The 22,956-nt window shown below is 36.2% G+C and overlaps 1 protein-coding gene across 1 annotated transcript; it reads right to left on the minus strand.

Moving 5' to 3' along the window:
• Nucleotides 1-9,277: 9,277 nt before the first annotated feature.
• LOC148584318 (UPF0481 protein At3g47200-like) lies at nt 9,278-11,086 on the minus strand. Its single transcript, XM_088518613.1, has one exon. It carries the CDS (start codon nt 10,984-10,986, stop codon nt 9,391-9,393), a length of 1,596 nt encoding a protein of 531 aa, XP_088374739.1. The 5' UTR covers nt 10,987-11,086; the 3' UTR covers nt 9,278-9,390.
• Between the last annotated feature and the right edge of the window lie 11,870 nt (nt 11,087-22,956).

Below are 22,956 nucleotides of genomic sequence, written 5' to 3' on the forward strand. Positions count from 1 at the left end.
CAGTTCGAGACCTTTGTCTTTTGACAAGGGAAAAGAAGCCCAACATTTTGTTTCTAATAGAAACAAAATACAGGAAACATAAAATGGAGATAATAAGGGTGAAGTTAGGCTTTGAAGGGATGTTTGTTGTGGAACCTATAGGAAGGAGTGGAGGGCTGGGGCTTTTTTGGAGGGAGAAGGACATGTTGGAGATTCAAAACTTTTCAAGAATGCATATTAATGCAGTGGTCAAAAATGGCGAGGGTGGCAGCGAATGGAAGTTGACTGGTTTCTATGGGCAGCCGATATGGACTAAACGGCATGAATCGTGGACATTACTGAGGCACCTCAAGCAATTTTCCCCACTGCCATGGCTCTGCATCGGTGACTACAATGAGATTCTGAACCAAAGTGAGAAGGTAGGAGCCACACTTCGGAAGGAAGCTCAGATGGGCCAGTTTCGGGAGGCACTAGATGATTGTAATCTCAGTGATCTAGGCTATACTGGGTCTAAGTACACGTGGAACAATGGTAGAGAAGATGAGGGCTTCATCAAAGAAAGGTTGGACAGGGCCACTGCTAATTCGGGATGGTGCGATCTTTTCAAAAAGTTTGAACTCCGGGTGTTAGCAGCACGCACATCAGATCACAAGCCTCTGTTGCTCTCTTATACAGACAAAGAAGAAGGACACACTCCTACTACTCGGGGTACAAAATTTGAAGCAAAATGGCTCCATGATGATGAAGCAAACGAGATCATTAAAAGGGTATGGGAGTCTAATTTGCTGGGGGGGCCGAGTATTCAAAATCTGCAGCAAAAACTAGTCTCATGCAAAACTGAGTTACGTAAGTGGAGTTGGCTGAAGTATGGAAATGTTGAAAAGAATATTAAGGAAAAATCGAAGCAACTGGAAGCAATGCAGCTACAGGAGGACAGGGAAAACATGAGGAATATAAAATTACTTCAGGGTGAAATTGAAGTTTTGTTGGAGCAAGATGATACGCGGTGGAAGCAACGGGCAAAACAGAATTGGTATCAAAATGGTGACCGCAATACCCCATTTTTCCATGCGTGGGCGAGCCATCGGCGGAAAGTTAACCATATTGGTAAAATCGTAGATGAAGAGGGGAATGAGTGGAATAAGATAGAAGACATTAGCAGGGCCTTCATTGAGTTTTATCAACATTTATTCTCAACTGGGGCAGTCCAGGGTGTACAAGAATGCTTGGCAGGGATGGAGAGAAGAGTTACAGAGGAGATGAATCATAATCTCCTCAGGCCTTTTACTAGTAGCGAAGTGGAAGGAGCCCTCAATCAGATGCACCCCCTAAAGTCCCCCGGTCCCGATGGCATGTCGGCAGTGTTTTATCAACATTCCTGGGCTATGATTAATAATGAGGTATGTCTCGTCGTACTTGATTTTTTGAATAATGGAAATTTTGATCCATCTATCAACGAGACTTTTATTACTCTAATTCCAAAGGTTAAAGCTCCCACACGGCTCACTGAGTATAGGCCAATCAGTTTATGCAATGTCATTTATAAATTGATTGCGAAAGTCTTAGCTAACAGGATGAAAAAGGTTTTGCCCCACATTATTTCTCCCAATCAAAGCGCCTTTATTCCAGGCCGTTTGATAACGGACAATATCTTGGTAGCTTTTGAAGCTCTCCACACGATGGATGCTAGGATGACGGGACGGCAAGGATATATGGCTCTAAAGTTAGACATGAGCAAGGCCTATGATCGGGTCGAGTGGACGTTTTTGGAGTCTATCATGGTTGGACTGGGGTTCGCAGTCAGATGGGTGGAGAAAGTGATGATCTGTGTTCGTACAGTCACCTATTCTATTCTCATTAATGGCCAACCATATGGGAAAATTGTGCCTACACGAGGGATACGACAAGGGGACCCAATATCTCCTTATCTCTTTATTTTAGTGGCGGAGGGACTTAGCACTTTATTGAATAAGGCGGAAAGGGAGGGAAGGATCACAGGGGTCCCAATTACCAGAGGAGGCACGAAGCTAAATCATCTGCTTTTTGCGGATGATAGTTTGCTTTTTTGCAGGGCTAGCATTCTGGAGTGGAATCGCATTCAAGAAGTTTTGGAGGTGTACGAGAAAGCATCGGGCCAGCAACTAAACCGAAATAAGACTTCCATTTTCTTTAGCAAAAATACCAAGACGGAAGCCAAAACGATCATCCTTAATGCAGCTGGGATAGCCTCTACGGCCAGGTATGAGAGATACTTGGGCTTACCGGCAATAATTGGTAAATCCAAGGTGAGTGCCTTTACAAATATCACAGGAAAAATTTGGGAACGTATCAATGGGTGGAAGGAGAAATTCCTATCACAAGCGGGGAAGGAAGTGTTATTGAAGGCGGTGGTGCAGGCAATCCCAACCTATACAATGAGTGTTTTTCTTTTGCCAAAAACGTTGTGTAATGATATTAACACTATGATGGCAAAATTTTGGTGGGGGCATAAGGAGAATGACTCGCGGGTTGCATGGATGAGCTGGCCCAAAATGGGATTGGCAAAGGAGAGTGGAGGGTTGGGATTCCGTGACCTTGAAATGTTCAACCTTGCTCTCCTAGCCAAACAAGGGTGGAGATTGTTGATGAACCTGGACACTCTAGCCGCCACCATTTTCCGAGAAAAATATTATCCCCAAGGGACGTTTTTGGAAGCAAAGCTGGGGAGAAAACCCTCTTATGCGTGGAGGAGCATATGGAAAGCCAAAGATTTACTCAAGGAAGGATTGATATGGCGAGTTGGTAATGGAGAATCTATCCGGATTTGGGAAGACCGATGGCTTCATACTAGAGGGGCCCGTCCTGCCCAGTTTCCGTTCCAAGGGTTACATAGAGATGCTAAGGTGAGTGCACTCCTAAATCCTGACACTAATTGGTGGAATATAGGTTTGGTACACCAGCTTTTCAATGAAGAGGAGGCTAGGGAGATTTGTGGCATGGCGGTATGCCCTTTAAATAGCAGGGATCATTTGGCGTGGATAGGAGGGAAAAATGGGGTATTCACAGTGAGAAGTGCTTACCATCTAGCCAAAGAAATTGGGCAAAGGGAAGAAGGGTGCTGCTCAAACGGTAATATACTCAAGGGTCTGTGGAAAGGGCTATGGAAGATAAAGGGAGCAAGTGTGGTTAAGACCTTTCTGTGGCAAGCATGCAACAACATTCTGCCTACAAAGGAGAGATTGTGTAAGCGCAAAATAATCCAAGACCCGATGTGTCCGATTTGTGGGTTGAAAACTGAAACGGTTGGCCATATTCTTTGGAGTTGTCCATCGGCAAATGATGTGTGGACTGAATGTTCCCCCAAAATCAGTAAGTGTGCTAGCAATGAAGATGAGTTCATAGAGATTATGGCACACCTGATGGAGAGGTTGGATGAGGAGCAATTGCAACTTGTGGCAGTGATCGCACGACAAATCTGGCTGAGGAGAAATGCTGTTGTGTTTGGGGGGGTAATGACGGACCCGAGCACTCTCATTCGATGGGCCAAGGACCAACTGGACAACTGGTGTAAGTTCCATACGCGACAACCAAGGAGAGCGGCAGTTTTGGGTCAAACCTCCTCTGCCACATGGACCAAACCACCCTGGGGTTTTATGAAACTCAATTGGGATGCATCGGTTGATAAACGAAGAAATAGGATGGGGGTTGGTGTATTGGTTCGTGATCATGAAGGCCAAACTATAGCTATGTATTGCACTAGTAAGCCTTATGTGCAGGACCCAACCATGGCCGAAGCTGTTGCAGCTTGGGAAGCAGTATTGCTGGCACAAAGATTGGAACTACGAAATATCATCCTTGAAGGGAACTCCCTGGAAATTGTCCAAATGCTGCAGAAGGAAGGAGGTTGTTGGGCTAATTACGGACAGATGGTGAATGATGCAAAGGAGAGACTACGTTGCTGGCCGGGATGGGGAGTACAACATGTTAGCAGATCGGCTAATGGTGCTGCTCACCAACTCGCCAAGTTAGCTCTCGGGCATGATGCGGCTCAAGAATGGAGGGAGTCGTTCCCTCAGTTCGTACAAGATTTTGTAATTCATGAATGCTGATTTTGTTTGCGTTATTAATGAATCCCATTTCAAAAAAAAAAAAAAAAAAAAAAAACCTAATAAAAGGCGCTATTTGTTATTTTTTTTTAGTCTTTCGTCTTCGTTGTTACTTTTAAGCGTCTCAGAAGTTGACAGACAGTGGAAACTTTGATGCTAAGGTGGTGAAAGAGATTGGGTCCATTGGGAGGTATATATAAGGACCTCATCTTTTGCCTGAAACTTACAAGTGAGCTTTGTATGAGTATGGGTGCGTGCAGGCGCAGAGGTGAAATGTTTGGATTCGAGCAGCTTATTTTAACTGAATGGTAATTAGTAATGTTGCTCTTTCAGCACTAGTGGTAGGTGGCTCGACGCAAATCTTTGAGCTTTGGGGTGTAGAGAAGCTTCGGTGCCTGATAATACATAGTGTGGTCAGAACGGGCAAGGGTAGGGCAACCCCTCACTTATACTCTATTACACTCTGTTTATGGGAACTAAAACAGAGGAAGTCGCCAACTGGTTTGGACGTGCAACGACGTGGCCTATTGCAATTGTTGATGATGCAAACTATCAAGGAAAGGGAACGGGTCCTTCTCACTATTGATAGAAACAGAGCAAGTGGGAGTGGAGTAGTGAGAATGCGGCTAGAGTGGGATCTGATTGCCACCCATTGTGCCGCATAATGAGCACATAAGTTTATAATTTTATTGATTTTTTTTTTTTTGGTAAACCAAGTCAAAGCAACAAAAGGGTATGGTTCTTGAGTGTAATCTACTACTAACAATTCTTGAGTGTTAGCTGAATTAAGGTTTTTTATTTTTATTTTTTTAGTATCAAAGATCTTTTGCATAGAACAGAGTTTTCTTTTAAATTGTGTTGGAGAAATTTTTTTTAATTCAATTTGTTAAATTGGCATGTATTCTTAAAATTGACAATTATGACTAATAGTTCAATTAATTAATTTTTTTTTTAATATACATAATATTGAAGATTATTTTATATCAACTTACAAACTAAGCTATTAGAGGTTCATATTTAATAAACATATAAGAAGTACATACTCTAAAAACACACATATTAATTTAATAAATTGGACGAATTTGCTTGTATAATAAGGATGATGGGTCATTCATTGCCCATGGCCCATGCTATAAATTAGTCTAGTCATCTAAAACCCAACATTTTATAATCGTATTCAACATTTTAAATGGATTTAAAGGCTTGTCGCAATCAGTTGTTCAATCTTTAGGGTAGTTATAGTTGTATACATTAACAAGGTCGGTGTGGTCCACAAATCCCGTATGACCCCTCACTAGCATGCCCATAAGTCCAGAAACCTTGTGGGTTGTGTACGGTGAAAATTTAAATTTTGATGAGTATAAACCCATCTGTAGTGGGCCTGTGGCCCTTATATTTTCCAGGCCCCCACAATTAATATCCAACTTCCAGAATTAATATCTTTTACTCCTACTTTTGAGACTTCAACAATGTCAAAAAAATAAATAAATAAAAAATAAATAACAACAACAATATAATATTCAACCAACAAAGCTAGAGTAGGACTCCCATGTTATTGGAACAGTGTAGTAGACTTTTGTTCACGTGACATATAGCTTCGTAATCGTCTTAAAACCTTTACCTGACAGTGTTTAGGGTTTAGATTTGACATAATAAGAGCATTCCCAGCAGCTACCCAATTATATTCCCTAAATTTAAGGATCCAAACTACTTTTTGCTTCCCTATATCAATTTACTCCCCAATAGCTTCCCTAAATACTTCCCTATATCATTAAAATATTATATTTTTATTTTACTTTTTTTTTTTATATTTTATTCATTTAATTTATACTTTCTCTCTCCTTCATATTTTCTTCTTCTTTCTTTCCGATGCAGCGCAGCACAGCAGCAACCCACCCATTTCTTCTTCCTGTGATTTCTTCCTTTTCTTCTCCTCCCAACAAGGAAGCTAATGTCCTCACTCCTGTCCCTGTGATCCTCTTGCACCCAACCACCTCAAATTTCTTCAATTTCCAACACCCACTCGCGATCGCTATCAACCCCATGTCGTCCAAGTCCGCCGAGTTCTTTATCGACAGCGACTCCAGCCCCTCGCACAACGTGACTCCATCCAACTGCGACCCAATCGGCGCTCACATGCCTTGACGCCTTGTGTCTTTGATTTGATTTCTGGGTTTCTTTGGTTTGATTTGATTTATGAGTCTGAAATCTCTGGTTTGAAATCTCTGGTCTGAAATCCCTGAAATCTCTGATTCGGTCTGAAATATCTCGTTTGATCAATCTGGGTTTCTGGTTTGATCGTTTGGTGGTGCGAGAGAGAGAAAGAGAGGTGAGAGAGAGACGTCTGGTTTGATTCTGGTTTGGTGGTGCGAGAGAGAGAAAGAGAGGTGAGAGAGACGTGAGAAGGGAGGAGAGAGGAGAGAGAATATTTTTTTTCTAATTTAATAAGCATGTGGATCGCTACAGTTGAACCCAAAACATGGGGTTCAACTGTAGCAGCTGATGGTTTAAGGAACCATATAGGGAATCTGCTGTGGGACGTTTTTTGCAATTTTTTAGACATATTCCCTAAATTTAGGGAACAGACTCCCTTATAGGGAGTCTGCTGGGAATGCTCATGGTGTAGAAGGTCTGCAACCACGTAAGCACTAAGAGCACCAAGGCAGCCAATGTGGATATGAGTGACCAGGGCGAGTTAAAATACCTGTTCTTGAAGCTCGCCCACTGCACTTTGCAGGGACTCTGATAACGATCGTTCACATCTTTGAACAAGTCGGACAGGTAAAACTGATCATCATCAAACACCAGGTCCTTGCCCATCTTGTTGATGAATTTCGCGACGTCGTCATAATTCCCAAAGTAATTGTCAAGGATGTTGCTTTCGCAGAGGTGCCAGACGTCCAAGGTGGTGTCTACGAGGCAGTCCAAGAAACTAGCGTAAACTGTTAAGTGCTTGGAGAGGCTATTGGTCAACAGCTTGAATGCCACACAGTTCAACAAAAAAGTTTTCATGGTGTGGTCCAAGATTATATTCGGCATCTGGATCACACCGTTATTGAATTTCACGTCCAATTAAGAAGCTGTCTGCCTGTTTGATCAGTTTGAGCTTAATCCCCGCACGGTGGAGCTTTGAGATGCTGTGAATAAGACGGCAAGCCTCATTATAATTAATATAAAATAATAATTTTGTCACTCCATCTAAAAGAACCGGTTCTTCTCCAGTTTATTTGAACGGAAAATGATTTGATTCCAGTAGAAAAGAAATAGAAAAAGAGAAGGATAAAAATGTTATTTAAGGTGGACCTTAATTAAGCAAACCTCAGTCATTTATGAACAAAATGTGCGTAACAAAAATATGGGAGTAAGTAAATGAACCTCGTTTTATTGTCGAAACAATATTTTATATTCATCAATTAATATATCCCATTCACTTTGTCAGCTGTAATTCTCTTTTGCTGTTACATTTAAGTCTATTAATTTAACCCAAACAAAAAGAAAAAGAAGAAGAAGGTTTAATTAATTTGCTGGATAATGCGCAAGCAATGCTTTCTTTGGAACTTGACGTCACTTAATTATGAATTATGATCAAGTACGTGCATGTTGCATTGACATTTTTGTTTTCCAGAATTTTATAATGTATATATGAACGAATGTGATGCACTAATGTTTTATGATTAATTTAACCATAAAACCTAAATAATGTCTGAAAGCCAGTTGTAACCATTTCAAGTTGCTAGCCTAGAATCCATTTCAAAATAATAATAATAATAATAATAATAATAATTTTTTTTTATACAATCACAGGTCAATAAAAAAAAAAAAATGCGGATGGAGGCAATTTTTCATCAGAAAAGAAAAAATTTTGCTTTGAAAAAAGAGTGATGTTTATCAAAGTTGATATGTTTTTTTAAAGGGAATAACGTGTAAATTTTTATGAAAGGCAAAAGATAAAAGACTAGCATTGATGACTTGTTAGCCTTTCATTGATGAACCATTTGTTATTCTCTATGTTTTAACCACTAATAGTGACCAGTGGCGAAGCCACATCACTCTTTGAGGGTGCGCCCAAAGATTTTTTTTTTTAAATTTTTTTTCTCACCCAAAAAAAAAAAAAAAAAAAAAAAAAATTCTTTTTTACTTACCCATTACCCAATCCTCGGCACCCCCAATATTTCTAATACCGCCATTACTTCTCAACACAGTTTCTACCTTATTATCTTCAATAAGGTTGTCAAGCAAAGTAGGGTTGAGGATTTTTTGTCCCATATCATGTCTAAACGCCGCCATCATCATTACCAAGTAAAGTAATTCCTCTATGAATCTCAGTTGCTTTTGTGTTAGATTTTTGTTGTAATTTCTTTCTTTTACTTAGTTTTAATTTTGAATTTTTCGATTTATTTTATCAGTTTCTTGAGGTTGTATGGTGCATTGGGCGTGGGGTGGGAACGATTGAACTCGATAATGCAGCTGCCAAATTAGGTCTTGATCTGACCTCTTTGATTATTAATTATCACATATTTATATTTTCTATTTGTATTTTTTTTGTTGTTTTCATTTAATTATCTTATGTTTGGTTGCTAAGAAAATTGAATAAAAGTTAGTAAACCTATATGTATGTATCTATGGAGTCTGGTTATCCAGAAATGGAAAAACCCAGAGGCATCTAAATCGAAATGAATTTTTTTATTTAGATTCGATACTCGATGATTTTGTACTTCTAAGAGATCATAAAGTGAATTTCTAGACTTTTTTTTTTTTTTTTTTTGTATTTCTGTCTTTTTGATATAGTGCCGACATGTAACATTTCTAATATATCAATTTGAGCACATATTTATGAACTTTTATAGATTTTTTTTGTGATGCATATATTGTGTGAATTACTAAATTTTTAGGGTGGAGAAAATTTTAGAACCCCAAAAAAATTTTAGCGACACCCCCAATATGAAATGTCTGGCTCCGCCACTGATAGTGACCAATAGCGGTGACATGTGATCTGATTTGATTCCTTTACGTCGACAAAATATATCATTAGCAGCAACAAAATTGAGTGTAATTATTAGAGGTGACCCACACAAGTCACCGCTATTGATCATTAGCGTCGGACCAATAGTGTGAACCATCGTAGCGGGGATAAAATATTGCCGCTAATGAGCCAGATGCTTATATATATATATATTAAAAACCCATTTCACCAATGAAAAAGCTGCAGTATATATATGGTGAAAATTCTTTATTGCATATTTATATATAATTTCACCAAAATCATCAATTTAATTACTTGCACAATGCAATAAAATAAGAAATATATAATAAACACATGCTTTAATTAGGATTTGACATAATAAGCATAGACGGTGTAGAAGGTTTGCAACAACGTAAGCAGCAAGAGCACAATCGCAGCCAACACGGATATGAACGACCACGGCGAGTCAAAATACCTGGCCTTGAATCTCGCCCACAGCACTTTCCAGCAATTCCCGTAACAGGCGTTGACATCTTTGAACAACTGGGACAGGTAAAACTGATCGTCATCAAACGACAGGTCCTTCCCCATCTTGTTGATGAATTGCACGATGTCGCCGTCTTTCCCAAAGTAGTTGTCGAAGATTTCGTTGTCGCAAAGGTAGTCGACGTCTTTGGCTGTGTTGACGAGGCAGTCCAATAATCTAGCGTAAACCGTGAACTGCTTGGAGGGAGTGTTGTGCAACTGCTCGAATGCCACACAGTTGACCAAGAAAGACTTCAGGTGGTAGTGCATGGTTATATTCGGCATCTTGATTACTCCGTTGCCGAATATCCCCTTCCCCTTCTTGAATTTCACGTCCAAGAAGCTGTCAGCTTCTTCGTTCGGTTTGAGCTTAATCCCGGCTCGGCGGAGCTTTGAGATGCAGTAAATAAGATCATTTCTCTTGTTTGATGACTCTGAATTGGAAATGGCAATACGGGTCTCTTCTTGATCGGGCTGGTCCGGGAGCAGCCAACTTGAGCGAACCAAGTCCAGCAAATGCAATGGTTTTTGAATATCATTGCGTGTTACCCACTTGAGGAACTTGTATATGACTCCGTCGGGCCTTTGCATTACTTTGTTAAAGAATTTCAAAGCCAGCAAGGACAAGGAAGCATCGGAGTCCCCAGGCATTTTGAAAGTTTGAAATAATTTTTCCATAACAAAAAATGGAATCTGATTCCCAACCAGAAGAAGGTCGCCGTACATATATGGTACGGCCCAAGCCATGGTGGCCAGAGGGTCGCCGCGTTCGAGCACTTTCTCTACTTTGTCAGCCTTTTTAAACAACTCTATTAAGAAGCAACCATCAAGCACCATCAGCTTCAGGAACCGATCCCTCTTGAGGTTGATATCTTTGGAATAATACTTGCTCGCTTTCTTTGCAAGTGGGCGTATGCTTTCCATTAAGTCATCTAAACTTATTTGTTTCCTATGGAGTAAGAAGCGGAGGAACTGCCGCTTGTGCTTCTTCATCGCCTGGACTTGTTCCTCGCCGCCGTAGTAGGGCCCGATGGAGACGACCCGGGGCACGTACGCCTTGTTGGTGTTGTTATCGGCGAGCGTCTTGGGTACAGTGTAGATGCAGCAATTCTTGGACATCTCACCTTCCACTTCCAACTCATCTTCCGAGTCCGTGGATTCTTTTGGATGAGTTTTTTTTGTCAGATCACCTTCCAACTCATCTAGCGACTCCATGGAATATTCTTTTTTCTTCCCAGATCTCTTGGGCTTCTTGGAGATCTCAGCTTCCACTTCCAACTCATCTTCCGACTCCGTGGATTCTTTTCGATGACTTTTTGTCTCACCTTCCAACTCATCTAGCGACTCCATGGAATCTTCTTTTTTCTCCCCAGATCTCTTGCGGTTATTCGGAGGCTTTTCTTTCTTCGTAGCCTTTTCTTTCCTCGGAGGCATTTTGTTGTGGGTGTGAACTGTGAAGATGGCCGGAGGTGTGAAAATGAAGGAGGGGGGGGAGGGGGAAGGGAGTTGAATTCAACAATTCAATTGGAGAGAGCTGGTCTGTTGGGAGATAAAGCGTCTTACATTAATATATATATAGTTGAACATAACTCTAGCTCAAAAGCCTAAGTTAATGGGCTAAGGTCCACTTAGGTATATTAAGCACTCTTTTATTTTATATTTTCTCAATGTGGGGACACAACACTCACAAGTATACTTACAGCATAATCACTTCTTTTAAAGGGGCAAAATTGTCATATTCCATATATTTTTTTTCTTACAATTCTGCTCTTCATTTAGAAAGTACATGCTCATTTCCAGTTGAATTCTAGAGAGGATCCTTCTCCGTAGGGGGTGGGGAACACATCATATTAGCATATATTAAATCCTGGGTCCCACGATTTTTTTTTTTGTTTTTGTTTTTCTTAATAATCAAACAAAGGAAACGGGGAAGGGGTGGGTCCCACAAATTTATTAGGGAGAAAAAGTTACTTTAAATATTGAGAAGGAATCTCGAATCTAACTTACCTCTACTAGGGGTGCAAATGCGAGCGAATAATAACTACCCGCATTTGCTATTCGCAATTCGCTATCCGCTATATTCATACGTGGATAGCAAAAACTACTATCTACAAATACGGATAATATCCGCATCTGCATATCTTTATATATATATATATAATATATATTATATATAATATTTTTTAATTTATGTTTCTTATATTGGCTAGATTTGTAATATTGTTGGATTTTAATTTTAAGACTCTTTTGATTTGTTCTGATTGAATTACCTTATATGTTCTTCCTTTATTATTATTATTTTTCTAAATCTTTTTCAAGTATAAATAATGTCTTCTTTTTGAATTTACTAGAAACAATAATTAGTGAATAATAACTTCAAGGTCTAAAACGCTTATTGCCTCAAATGAGGATGACAGATAATATCTGCATTAACTGCTCAAATGCGGATAGTAATTGCATAATGTGGATGCAGGTATCAAACACCATTATCCGCGTCTGCATTTTTACCCCTTTGCTAAGCTATTTGAATTTAGAGATTAAGCTTTATAAGTGATTTTATAGGGCTCTAATTATAATTTGACTCTTTTTTTGGAGTAAAAATGATGATATAATTGGCGTTTTTCCAGTGTCATCATTTTAAAGTATTAGTGCATATATAACAATGAGAATATCTTCAATACAATCATGGCATAAATGCCCACTTTTCTGCTCACCAATCAATGTATCACACATCAACATAAAACATGATAAGAAAAAAAAAAAAAAAAAAAAACCAAAACACCTTATTATATACCAATAATACCAAATATTAGAAAAAAACACTTTAAAAACTAATTAGTTTTTTTGTTTTTTTTTTTAAAAAAAAAAAATTGAAGGGGTGGCTCGCTGGCCACCCCCTCCCCCCTAGGGGTGGCCGGCAACGGCCACCCCAGATGGCTTGGGGTAGCCGGCGCGGCCACCGGCCCAAACTCCTCCTCACTATAGCTTTTTAATTTGGGTTTTTTTTTTTAAAAAAAATAATAATAATAATTCATTTTTTAACTTAAATTTGGTATAATCAGGTGTGGTTGTATTTTTTTCATAAGTGTAAGCTTGGGATGATAGGCTTACATGACAACTTCTGATTGTGGCAGAACCACACTTTTCTGCTACAACCGCATTGGATAAAAGTAAAAAATGGTGATCATGTCTAAATGACTTAAATACTACAATAAAATACAGATGAGTTGCAATAATTATTCTGAAATGAAGCTTTGGACTTTTCTCAGAGGATCCTTTTCATTTTATTGTTAGAATTTAATGTTGTATGAAAATGAAGATATTCTTTTGCATTAGGAAAGTGACTGAACTTAGCAAGGGCCAATAATAGCAATGAGACATTTCTTTCTTATTAAAAGAAAAAATTGACGCGACAAAAAGGAATTAATGAATTGCATATGCACTTTGTACTGGTTTGATTATCTCTCCATTTCCATGAAACGTTAAATCCTAACAATAAAATGAAAAGGATCGTCGGAGAAAAGTCGAAAGCCTTCATTAATTCAAAATAATTATTGAAACTCGTCTGTTTGTTGTAGTATTCAAGTCATTATGTGAGTCATTAATTAGACGTGATGAGACGATTGTTCAGGCATGCAGGTGGTCCTCTCTCCTGCTAGGAACATGATTTTTTCCGGTCTATAATGTAATGGAGAATATTCAGTTCATGATTAAGATTTCATCTCAGAAATTCTATGACTACAAATGAGACACATATTCCACTAATAAAAATAATAATAAAATATTATTTTAAATTAAAAAAAAAAAAAAAAAAAGAAGGGGTGGCCGGCCACCCTCATTTTGGGTAATTGAGCCACCCCCAATGACCGGTCTGGGGTGGCCGAAGCCACCCCTTGCCCTAAAGGGGGTGGCCGAGCCACCCCCAAGGCTCAGCCATCCCCTATGGGGCAAGGGGTGGCTTCGGCCACCCCAGACTGTGGGTTCGGCCATTCCCAAAGGCCAAGTTAAAAAAAAAAAAAAAAAAAGGGTTGGCTCTTGGGGGTGGCCGAACCACCCCCAAGGGCCATGGGGTGGCTTCGACCATCCCAGATCGGCCGGTCTGGGTTGGCCGAAGCCACCCCTTGCCCCAAAGGGGGTGGCTCCCAAGGCTCTTGGGGGTGGTTTGGCCACCCCCTTTTTGCAAGATGGGGGTGGCCGAACCACCCCCATGGCCTATGAGGGTGGTTCGGCCACTCTAGCCGGGCCACCCCCTACCCAAAATGGGGGTGGTTTTTTTTTTTTTTTTTTTTCTTAAATTTTTATTAATTTTTTTTTATTTAAAATAATATTTTATTATTATATTTATTAGTGGGATATGTGTCCAATTTGTGGCCATAGGATTTCATCTATGAAATCCTAGCAATGAACTGAATATTCTCTCGTCCATAATGGATTGGAGAGGATCCTCTTCTCTTGTGCTAAAACAACAAAATACAGACGTGTTTCAATAATTATTCTGAATTAATGAAGGCTTTAGACTTTTCTCAGAGGATCCTTTTCATTTTATTGTTAGGATTTAACGTCGTATGGAAATCGAGAGATTCCATTCCATCTGGATAGTGACTATCTACATTTTATTGAATACTATCCTTTTCATTTCATAAATATCGATGGAGACAACCCGGGGAACGTATATATGAGTCCTTGTCGTTGATCTTGGTGAGCGTCTCGGGGACGGCGGAGATGCAAGTTCTGCCTTCGCTTTGCATCTATGCGGTGGTCTTGGAGACCTGAGGACTTTCCAAGTCCACGCTCGCCGTCGATTCTATTTTCTTCGGAGGCATTTTGGTTTTAGATTATGGATTGGCATGGGTGTGAAGATGGAGGTCCGTAATGAAGCTCGATCTTCTTCATAGGGAGTTGAGGGGAACATCATACATATTGTTTGTTGGCATATATTCAAATATTTCAAGGTCCCACGAATTTATTACGGATAAAAGGAGGCAAAAATGTAGGAATAATTGGTTTCAATTTTAAGAAAATTGGTTATATTTCAACAAATATATAATGATTGGTACGTATGGATAAAATTGGGGCAAAATCTTATCTCAAAACTTGTCTTCCTTCCGGTCTATTAATTTATAGAGGACTGCGCGCTGTACGAAAATGCACTACTTTTAGTGTATAGCATGTTTAATTAACTTTCCAAAATATTCCCATTCCCTAAGTATTATAACTTCTATGTACAAAATCAAGCACATAAATACTCCGTAAGAGAGAATGCATTTTTAATATAATTTCAACATTCACCGTAGGCCGCATAATTCATAAACTAGAAAATCACAACAAATTAAATATTCCATGGATGTGATACCAAAAGGTTAAAAGATGAATTGTCCATGTTAGGTTTGTAGATTATAAATGTGTTTATTGGTATTAAATCTCACATGGGTTCTTTACTATATGTAATATTAGATTTTATAGAAGCTTCAATTAGGGGTGTCAATAAACTGCTCGCTAACCGTTAACCGTTATAACCGCTAACCGTTAACCGTATTAACCGCTAACCGCCTAACCGCTATAACCTCCTAGCGGTTAGTGGTTATTAGGTTTACTAACCGTAACCGCTAACTGCTAACCGTCTTTTTATATAATATATTTTTATAATTATAATTATAAAAATATTTATACATATAACATAATCACTTGATCATTAAATCACAATTTTTTTAAAAATAATTAAATCACAATTTGAGTATTAATATATTATCACTATAATTTATATGATTACATCATATAATCACTTGATCATTAAATCACAATTTTTTTAAAAAATAATTAAATTACAATTTGAGTATTAATATATTATCACTATAATTTATATGATTATATCACATGATCAATTGATCATTAAATCATTTGATTATATAATAACAAATTATACATATATAATATGACATAACTCATAAGTATACCAATTCATACTAATACAACAATTAAATATCTAGAGACTTATTTCCAATGTATGTTATAAACTTATAAGTCTATATAAGTCTACATATGCATATGAATAATATAAATATATAATATCAATACTTAATCATATGATTAAATGACAATTCAAATACTTTATTGATCAAGACTTCAAGTGAATCATATTATTAATGTGCAATGATGATATGATTCATATAATATCAAATTAAGTAATTAACAATGGATTAAACAATGACCAATGTGTTACTTATAAACACAATTTAAGTATTAATGTATTATCATTATAATTTTAGTAATTTATATATTATCACTATAATTGATATGATTATATCACATGATAAATTGATCATTAAATCATATGATTATATAATAATAAATAATACATATATAATATGACATAACTCATAAGTCATAAGTCTACAAGTTAATCATATGATTCATGTACAATGATAATCACAATTGATTCAATTGAATTAAACAATATATTACTTATAACTACAATTTAATTAAAGCATTATTACACTAAAAGTACAACAAAAAAAAAAAAAAAGAGAGAGTAAAAAAAAAAGCCAAAAAAGACCAAAAAGCAAAAAAAAAAAAAAAAAAGGCCCCAAAAGGCCTAAAAAGCTTTAAAGAAAGCTCAAAAAGGCCCAAAAAGCTAAAAAAAAAAGCCAAATTTTAAAAAAGTGATTAGCATGCGGTTATCTATTTCACTAACCGCTAACCGCGGTTAGCGGTTGCGGTTAGTGAAATCTATTAACCGCCTTGACACCCCTAGCTTTAATTACAATTTGATTGTCTTTAAAGGGTAGCTCAATCGGTTGGAGACTATGCCTTACGAACCAGAGGTCACTAGTTTGAATCTTTCTTCCCTTCTTGTGTGGACATGTAAAAAAAAAAAAAAAAAAATTAGAACTTTTTTTAAAGTGATACTCTTAACAATTTTTCTAAATTTTGACAAATAATGTAAGAAAGAATCTATTAATTAACATCATGATGTAACGATGAGGCACTGCATGAGGTATGCCCTGACGTCTCACATTGAGTACTAGAAATAGCACATGTACATCATCTCATTTAAATGCACTAAAAAAATATAATAATCTGATGGTCCTACATTTTAAATCAATAAAAAATGACTATAGCTTCTACCAACAAACGGAAATTTAATTGCAATCCGTTGATAAAATTGCATGAGAGAGGACCACCTGCCTTGACAATCGTCTCCTCATGTCTAAATGACTTGAATACTACAATAAAATACAGATGAGTTCCAATAATTATTCTGAAATGAAGGCTTTAGACTTTTCTCAGAGGATCCTTTTCATTTTATTGTTAGAATTTAATGTTGTATGAAAATGAAGATATTCTTTTGCATTAGGAAAGTGACTGAACTTAGCAAGGGCCAATAATAGCAGTGAGACATTTCTTTCTTATTAAAAGAAAAAATTGACGCGACAAAAAGGAATTAATGAATTGCATATGCACTTTGTACTGGTTTGATTGAATGAATGATCTCAAGACATGATATATATATATATATAGCTCTAAAAAGAAATATACATATTATTTTGGGATAATTACATTTTCTTTCATCAACTATAACGCATTGTCATTTTGCCTTGTGAACTGACAATCCTACTGCCCGACCTTATTAAACTATTATTTTGTGCCCAAAATCCCCATTCCGTCAGTCAACAACGTTAAATTGGACGGAATATTCTCTTTTAGATGTTAAATCTTTTTAAAAGACAAAAATACCCCCCAAATAAAAAATTAAAACAAAAGATATAAATATATAATTTTTTTTTTTTTTAAAATAGGGGGATTAGCCAACGAGCCACCCCCAAAGGTGGCCGGGGGTCGCGTCCAGCCAACCCCGGCCATCCTAGGGTGGCTCGCGTGCCACCCCTGGGCCATGGGGGTGGCCCATGGCCTATATGTATTACATCATCACTAATAGAATGATGATATATTAATGTTATTCTTAATTTAAATAGAAAAAATAACTTTTATATTTTTAATTAATTAATTTATTTTTAATTAAGAATAATATATATCATCATTTTATTAGTAATGACGTGATACACTATTGGAATCCATCAAGTATTTTGACAGAATTTGATTACAGAGATTAAATTGTTATTTTTTGACATATTCCCGATAATCTCTAAATTATTATTAGTATTATTTTTTATATCACACATATGGTTTTTAATTTAGGACAACCACATGGACTATTTTTCATTTATATATTCACTTTTTTTTTTTTTTTTTTTGTAAATTAAATTATTAGTTTTTAATTTTAATATATTTATATTTTTTGAAACTAGTACTAATACATTATATATATATATATCATGTCTTGAGATCATTCATTCAATAATCAAACCAGTACAAAGTGCATTGGCAATTCAAGTGTACGTGCACACAAGAGAAAAAAGAGAGCTTGTACCTCATTGATTCTAGCTCAGAGAAAAGATCATTGCCTCATTAATTCCTTTTTGTCGCGTCAATTTTTTCTTTTAATAAGAAAGAAATGTCTCATTGCCAGTATTGGCCCTTGCTAAGTTCAGTCACTTTCCTAATGCAATAGAATCTCTTCATTTTCATACAACATTAAATTCTAACAAGAAAATGAAAAAGGATCCTCTGAAAAAAGTCTAAAGCCTTCATTTCAGAATAATTATTGGAACTCATCTATATATATATATATATATATATGTGTGTGTTAAGCTTTTGCTTGAGTGACAAATATAGATGGAGATGACCCGGGGCACGTACGTTGGTATGTGTCGTTGCCGTTGATCTTGGTGAGCGTCTAGGGGATGAGCGAAAATTGCTGCGTAAGAAAAATTCCCAGCCATGAAGACAATTGGGTTAATTGGTCAAATTCAATTTTTTTTTTTTTTTTTTTTTTTTTTAAAAAAAACAAGTTAAAACATATTCTTTTTTTACTTAGAACAAATAAAGATTTACTTATAAGTAACTTTCTCATAGTATGATCCTTCTACTTCTACACCATTACGTCCTGTGAACTGGGATTGTGCAGTCCTTAATTTGTTATTTATTTTTTAAATATTTTCTTCATTTTTTTTTTATAACTTTTAATATATGCACATCTATATAAAATCACGTGTCATATAACATAATCTTGAATTTAAAGTGCGTGTGTAATCTATTCTATAACAAAAGTGTCATTTAATCATATTAACGTGCGTATGAAAATAAATACTAAAAGAACATAAAGAAGTACGTAAGAAATAACTTTTACCAAAAGAAAACTTCGAGACAAGGAAGAACGAAGTGCTTCCTATGTATTTTTACAATCTCTTGGTGTTGGTGATGGCAAGGGTGATAGGTGGCCTAAATTGTTGAGAAAATAGAGAGATGATGATTTCGTGGAGTGAAACTCTAAAAAGTTAGTTTCACATTGAGTGGGTGGATTATAAAAGTGTTCCTGAGTGCTAGGTTTTACATTAAATTTTTACTATGTGAGATTGAGCTTATAAACAATTTTTTAAAGCTTTAATTGCAATTTGACTAGATTTTTTTAGAGTGATAATGTAAATGTAGCTGACATTTTTCTTGGCTTGTTACAAATGGTATCATAACAACCCTGTAACACATTGTGACGATGAGTCATTGCATAACATGGGCCTGACGTTTCACATTATTCATTTTAAAATAATAACGCATATATAACTAGTGCTTTCATCATTTCAATGTGTGTGATGGGATGAACACATCATGGGTGTTGAGTAGAAATAGCACATGTCCATCTCATTTAATAAATGTACAACAAAATATAATAATTTGATGGTTCTACATTTTTTTTCTAAAAAAAGTAAAAAATGCCTTCGTTATTCCCTCCTCCCAAGAAATTCATAAAGAATGGAACGACCTCTCGCTTGGAGTTTATAGGACTCTCACCTAGGCCTGGGTATCGGTCAAAACGGTTCGGTTTTTGCTCTTATTGGTTATTAACAGATAATTTTCGGTTAAACGGTTTATTAACCGATACCGAACCAATAAGAATTTTAACCAAAATTATCGGTTATAACGGTACACGGTTAAACGGTTCGGTTAAATTGGTTAACCGATTTAACCGTGAGCTTTATATTGATTTACTTTGTTGTGCCAAAAATGAGTTTTTTTTAACTTTCGAGAGCCCAAATACTTTTTGATGGGACCCAAATATTTGTTTTTAGGGCCAAAAATTGAAGTGTTTTTTATATTGATCCATCACAACTTTTTTTTATATTATAAAATACATTTTTCCAAAGCAAATAGACTAATTAACATAATGAATGTTGTCCACAAGAGGTAGCTCAATCGGCTGGGACCACACTTAATGAAGTGGAGGTCACTAGTTTGAATCCCCCTCCCCTACTTGTGCGGACATTTCAAAAAAAAAAAAAACATAATGAATGCTAATTAGACTAACAAAACTAGTTAATGAAAAATGCTTTCACCAAAGGTAAAGAAATCACATCCAATGCCATCACGTAAAAAAAAAATCAAACCTACCAAAACCCAAATTAAGATAAGGTTACATAGGTATAAATATAATCCAAAAACTACGTCGTTTTGGCATCCCTACTTAACGGTTTATATCGATTAAACGGTTAACCGATATGAAATTTCTAACCGAACCGAACCGAACCGATAAGCATACCGGTATAAAAAATTTAACCGATAAAGATATCGATATATCGGTTACGGTTAATATCGGTTCGGTCGAAATCAGTACACGGCCGGTAATCGGTAACCGGTTAATCTACCCACCCCTACTCTCACCTATGGATTGAGATCCCCTCATAGTTTTTAAAATATGAGATTCTCATATTTTAAAATTAGAGCCATCAATTTCATTTAACGGTCTAAACAAATGCAGAAGTTTATGTGTTACCGAGGTAATTAATTTTAGTTTTCAATATGTCAAATCTATTTGCATCAATAACACAAATTTTTGCATTTATTTAAACCGTTACATGAAATGAATGGCTCGAATTTTAAAATATGAGAATCTCATATTCTAGAAAATATGAGAGGATCCCGTGAGAAGGGGAGCTTGTCTCTCTAAAAGTTCTAGAGAGAAGAAAAATATGGTCTCAAACTCTAAATGCCTGTGATTGATGCTTTTGGGGGCAATGAGCCCCATTCTTGCTTTCCCACTATGTACATGGTATAACTAAATTTAACTTAAAGTAATTTTTTTTTTTAGCAAAATAGTAGGCCGAGAAGACTAATTATAACTATCCTATCCGCTTGGAGCCGCATAGGAAGAGCTTGGACGGTGCCGCTTGGAGCCGCACAGGAAGAGCTTAGACGGTAGGAACCACATGCACTCTCTCAAGTTTGATTGAGCTATAGCCTAACACAGCCCCATCAGGACATCAATAAGAACCAAGGTGGAACTGAAAGTAATTTAGATATAACTATTTTGTTGCTTTTATAGTTTTTGGTTTCATCATTAAATTGTTGTTTTATATCACTGCTTCACTTTTAGTCTTTACGCATATATGCATAAGTAACATTAGTGAGTTAAAAAAGAAATAGAACATAAATTCAATCGCATTTCTTGTGGTTATATTAGAATATATTCATCGCAACTTATCTATTCAGACTTCAAGGACACTATAAGATATAATATAAATTACTCTAATTGGGTTTATGTAAATTCAAAGTATTTCACCCAAATCACCCCACAAGTGAAACAAAACTTTCATTTTTTTTTTCCAGCACAAAAATTACTTTATTCTAGTATATAAAGAAATTATGATATTAGTTTTTGGCTGGCTTAAATTTTCATGTCATATTTTATGCTTCTATCGAAATTGAGAGAATTTGAAATGGAGATGATCCTTTTCCCTTTAGTAGAGAGTTTCTATTCAATATTACTGAAACTCATTAATTAAGGAGCATTTAATATCCAATTGAAGTGAAAAGTATTCTTTTCAATTTTGTATTTGATTTTATGTTAGGCAATTTGGTTCTAATAGATATCTAGACATCCAATTGGGACAATCGAACGATTGGACAACATGAAAAGGTATAGATTATTGGATTCATGTCTGAAATTCCTCGTTCAATTTTTTTGGTCCAATGTTATAGGGAGTTTTTGCGGCAAAAACAAACCAGTTTTATGATTCCTTACTCAACAAGGAATTAAAATTGAAGATCTAATGGATATGGGAACTCTTTAACTAGCGTAAGTATATTGGTCCAACATTTTTTATTCTTGGGTGGTTGCACAAAAACTTATGGTGATAGTTTCAGAGTTTTATTAGATATACAACAACTTTGTGGGTGTACTGCTATCCAATTTATTTATTTATTAATTTTTTTAAATGGGAATCTCTCCTTTGAATTCTTTTTGTTGTTTGGAAGTCTTGTATTAAACCACGATTTATAGCATTTAAACATCAATTTTCGTGGCCAATAGAAAATGTTGACTTGTAATTTTTATTTTTTGTTTTGGTCTTTTGGTTTTGATCAAAGGCATGCAATTTATATTTCTACTAGTTCATTGAAAGGTAACGTTACGACCAATGAGCGTGAAATTTTAATTTTTTATTTGTTTTTAAATTTTCAAGAAAGGATATAGGAAATGCAAACGTTATCTCTTCAATAAGAGTGTTGTGAGCACACTTGTGAGTATTGAGTCTCACATCGAGAAAAATAATAGTTAATATATTTAAGTTAGATCCATTGGCTTAAGGTTTTGGGGTAAAGTGGTATTTATCTCCCCAACAAACCAAGACACTCATATTAATTAGCAGCAACATAAGCTAATTGTTTGTGAGAGAGACACCAAGGGAGTCAAACAGAGTAAACTAATATATATACTATCACACCACTTATAACCCAAAAGCCTAAGCTAATGGGCTTCTATCCACTTATATATATTAACTACATTTTTTCTTTATACTTTTTCAATGTGGGACACAAACATCACAAGTGTATATACAACAAATTTCCCTATCACTTATGAGTCTCTTTCACATTCACCCAACTCCTCATTGCACAAAAGTGTTATGCTTACTCAAAGAGAAACAATGCTTTTTACCTGAGTCAAACCAAACGTGTCAAACTAAAACATTCGTATAAGCAACCATGAAAGCTAATCGTGGGCTTTAATACCAATTATTAGCGAGATAAACAGTTTGTGAGTTTTTACTAAACGTATATTAATATATATATTTGAACACCACTCTAGTTCAAAAGCCTAAGAAAGAGATTAAGTCAGACTTTTGATGTCTTCCTTTAATATTCACGTTGAGTTAGTATTAGAGCCTGTTTGGAATTGCGTTTGAGAAATGGAGCTTTTAAACCAAAAAGAGCTTTTGAACAAAAACTTCATTTTTAAGCTTTTGCCAAAAGTACTTTTTGGGTCATTTTAGAAAAGGAAACGAGGGAGGGAGGCGT

This window comes from Corylus avellana, chromosome 7 (assembly GCF_965113065.1).
Source record: "Corylus avellana chromosome 7, dhCorAvel1.hap1.2, whole genome shotgun sequence".
Lineage (NCBI taxonomy): Eukaryota > Viridiplantae > Streptophyta > Magnoliopsida > Fagales > Betulaceae > Corylus > Corylus avellana.

Bases quoted from the DNA above. Each gene is read 5' to 3' on its own strand.
- LOC148584318 (XM_088518613.1), bottom strand. From the start codon at position 10,986: ATGCCTCCGAGGAAAGAAAAGGCTACGAAGAAAGAAAAGCCTCCGAAT.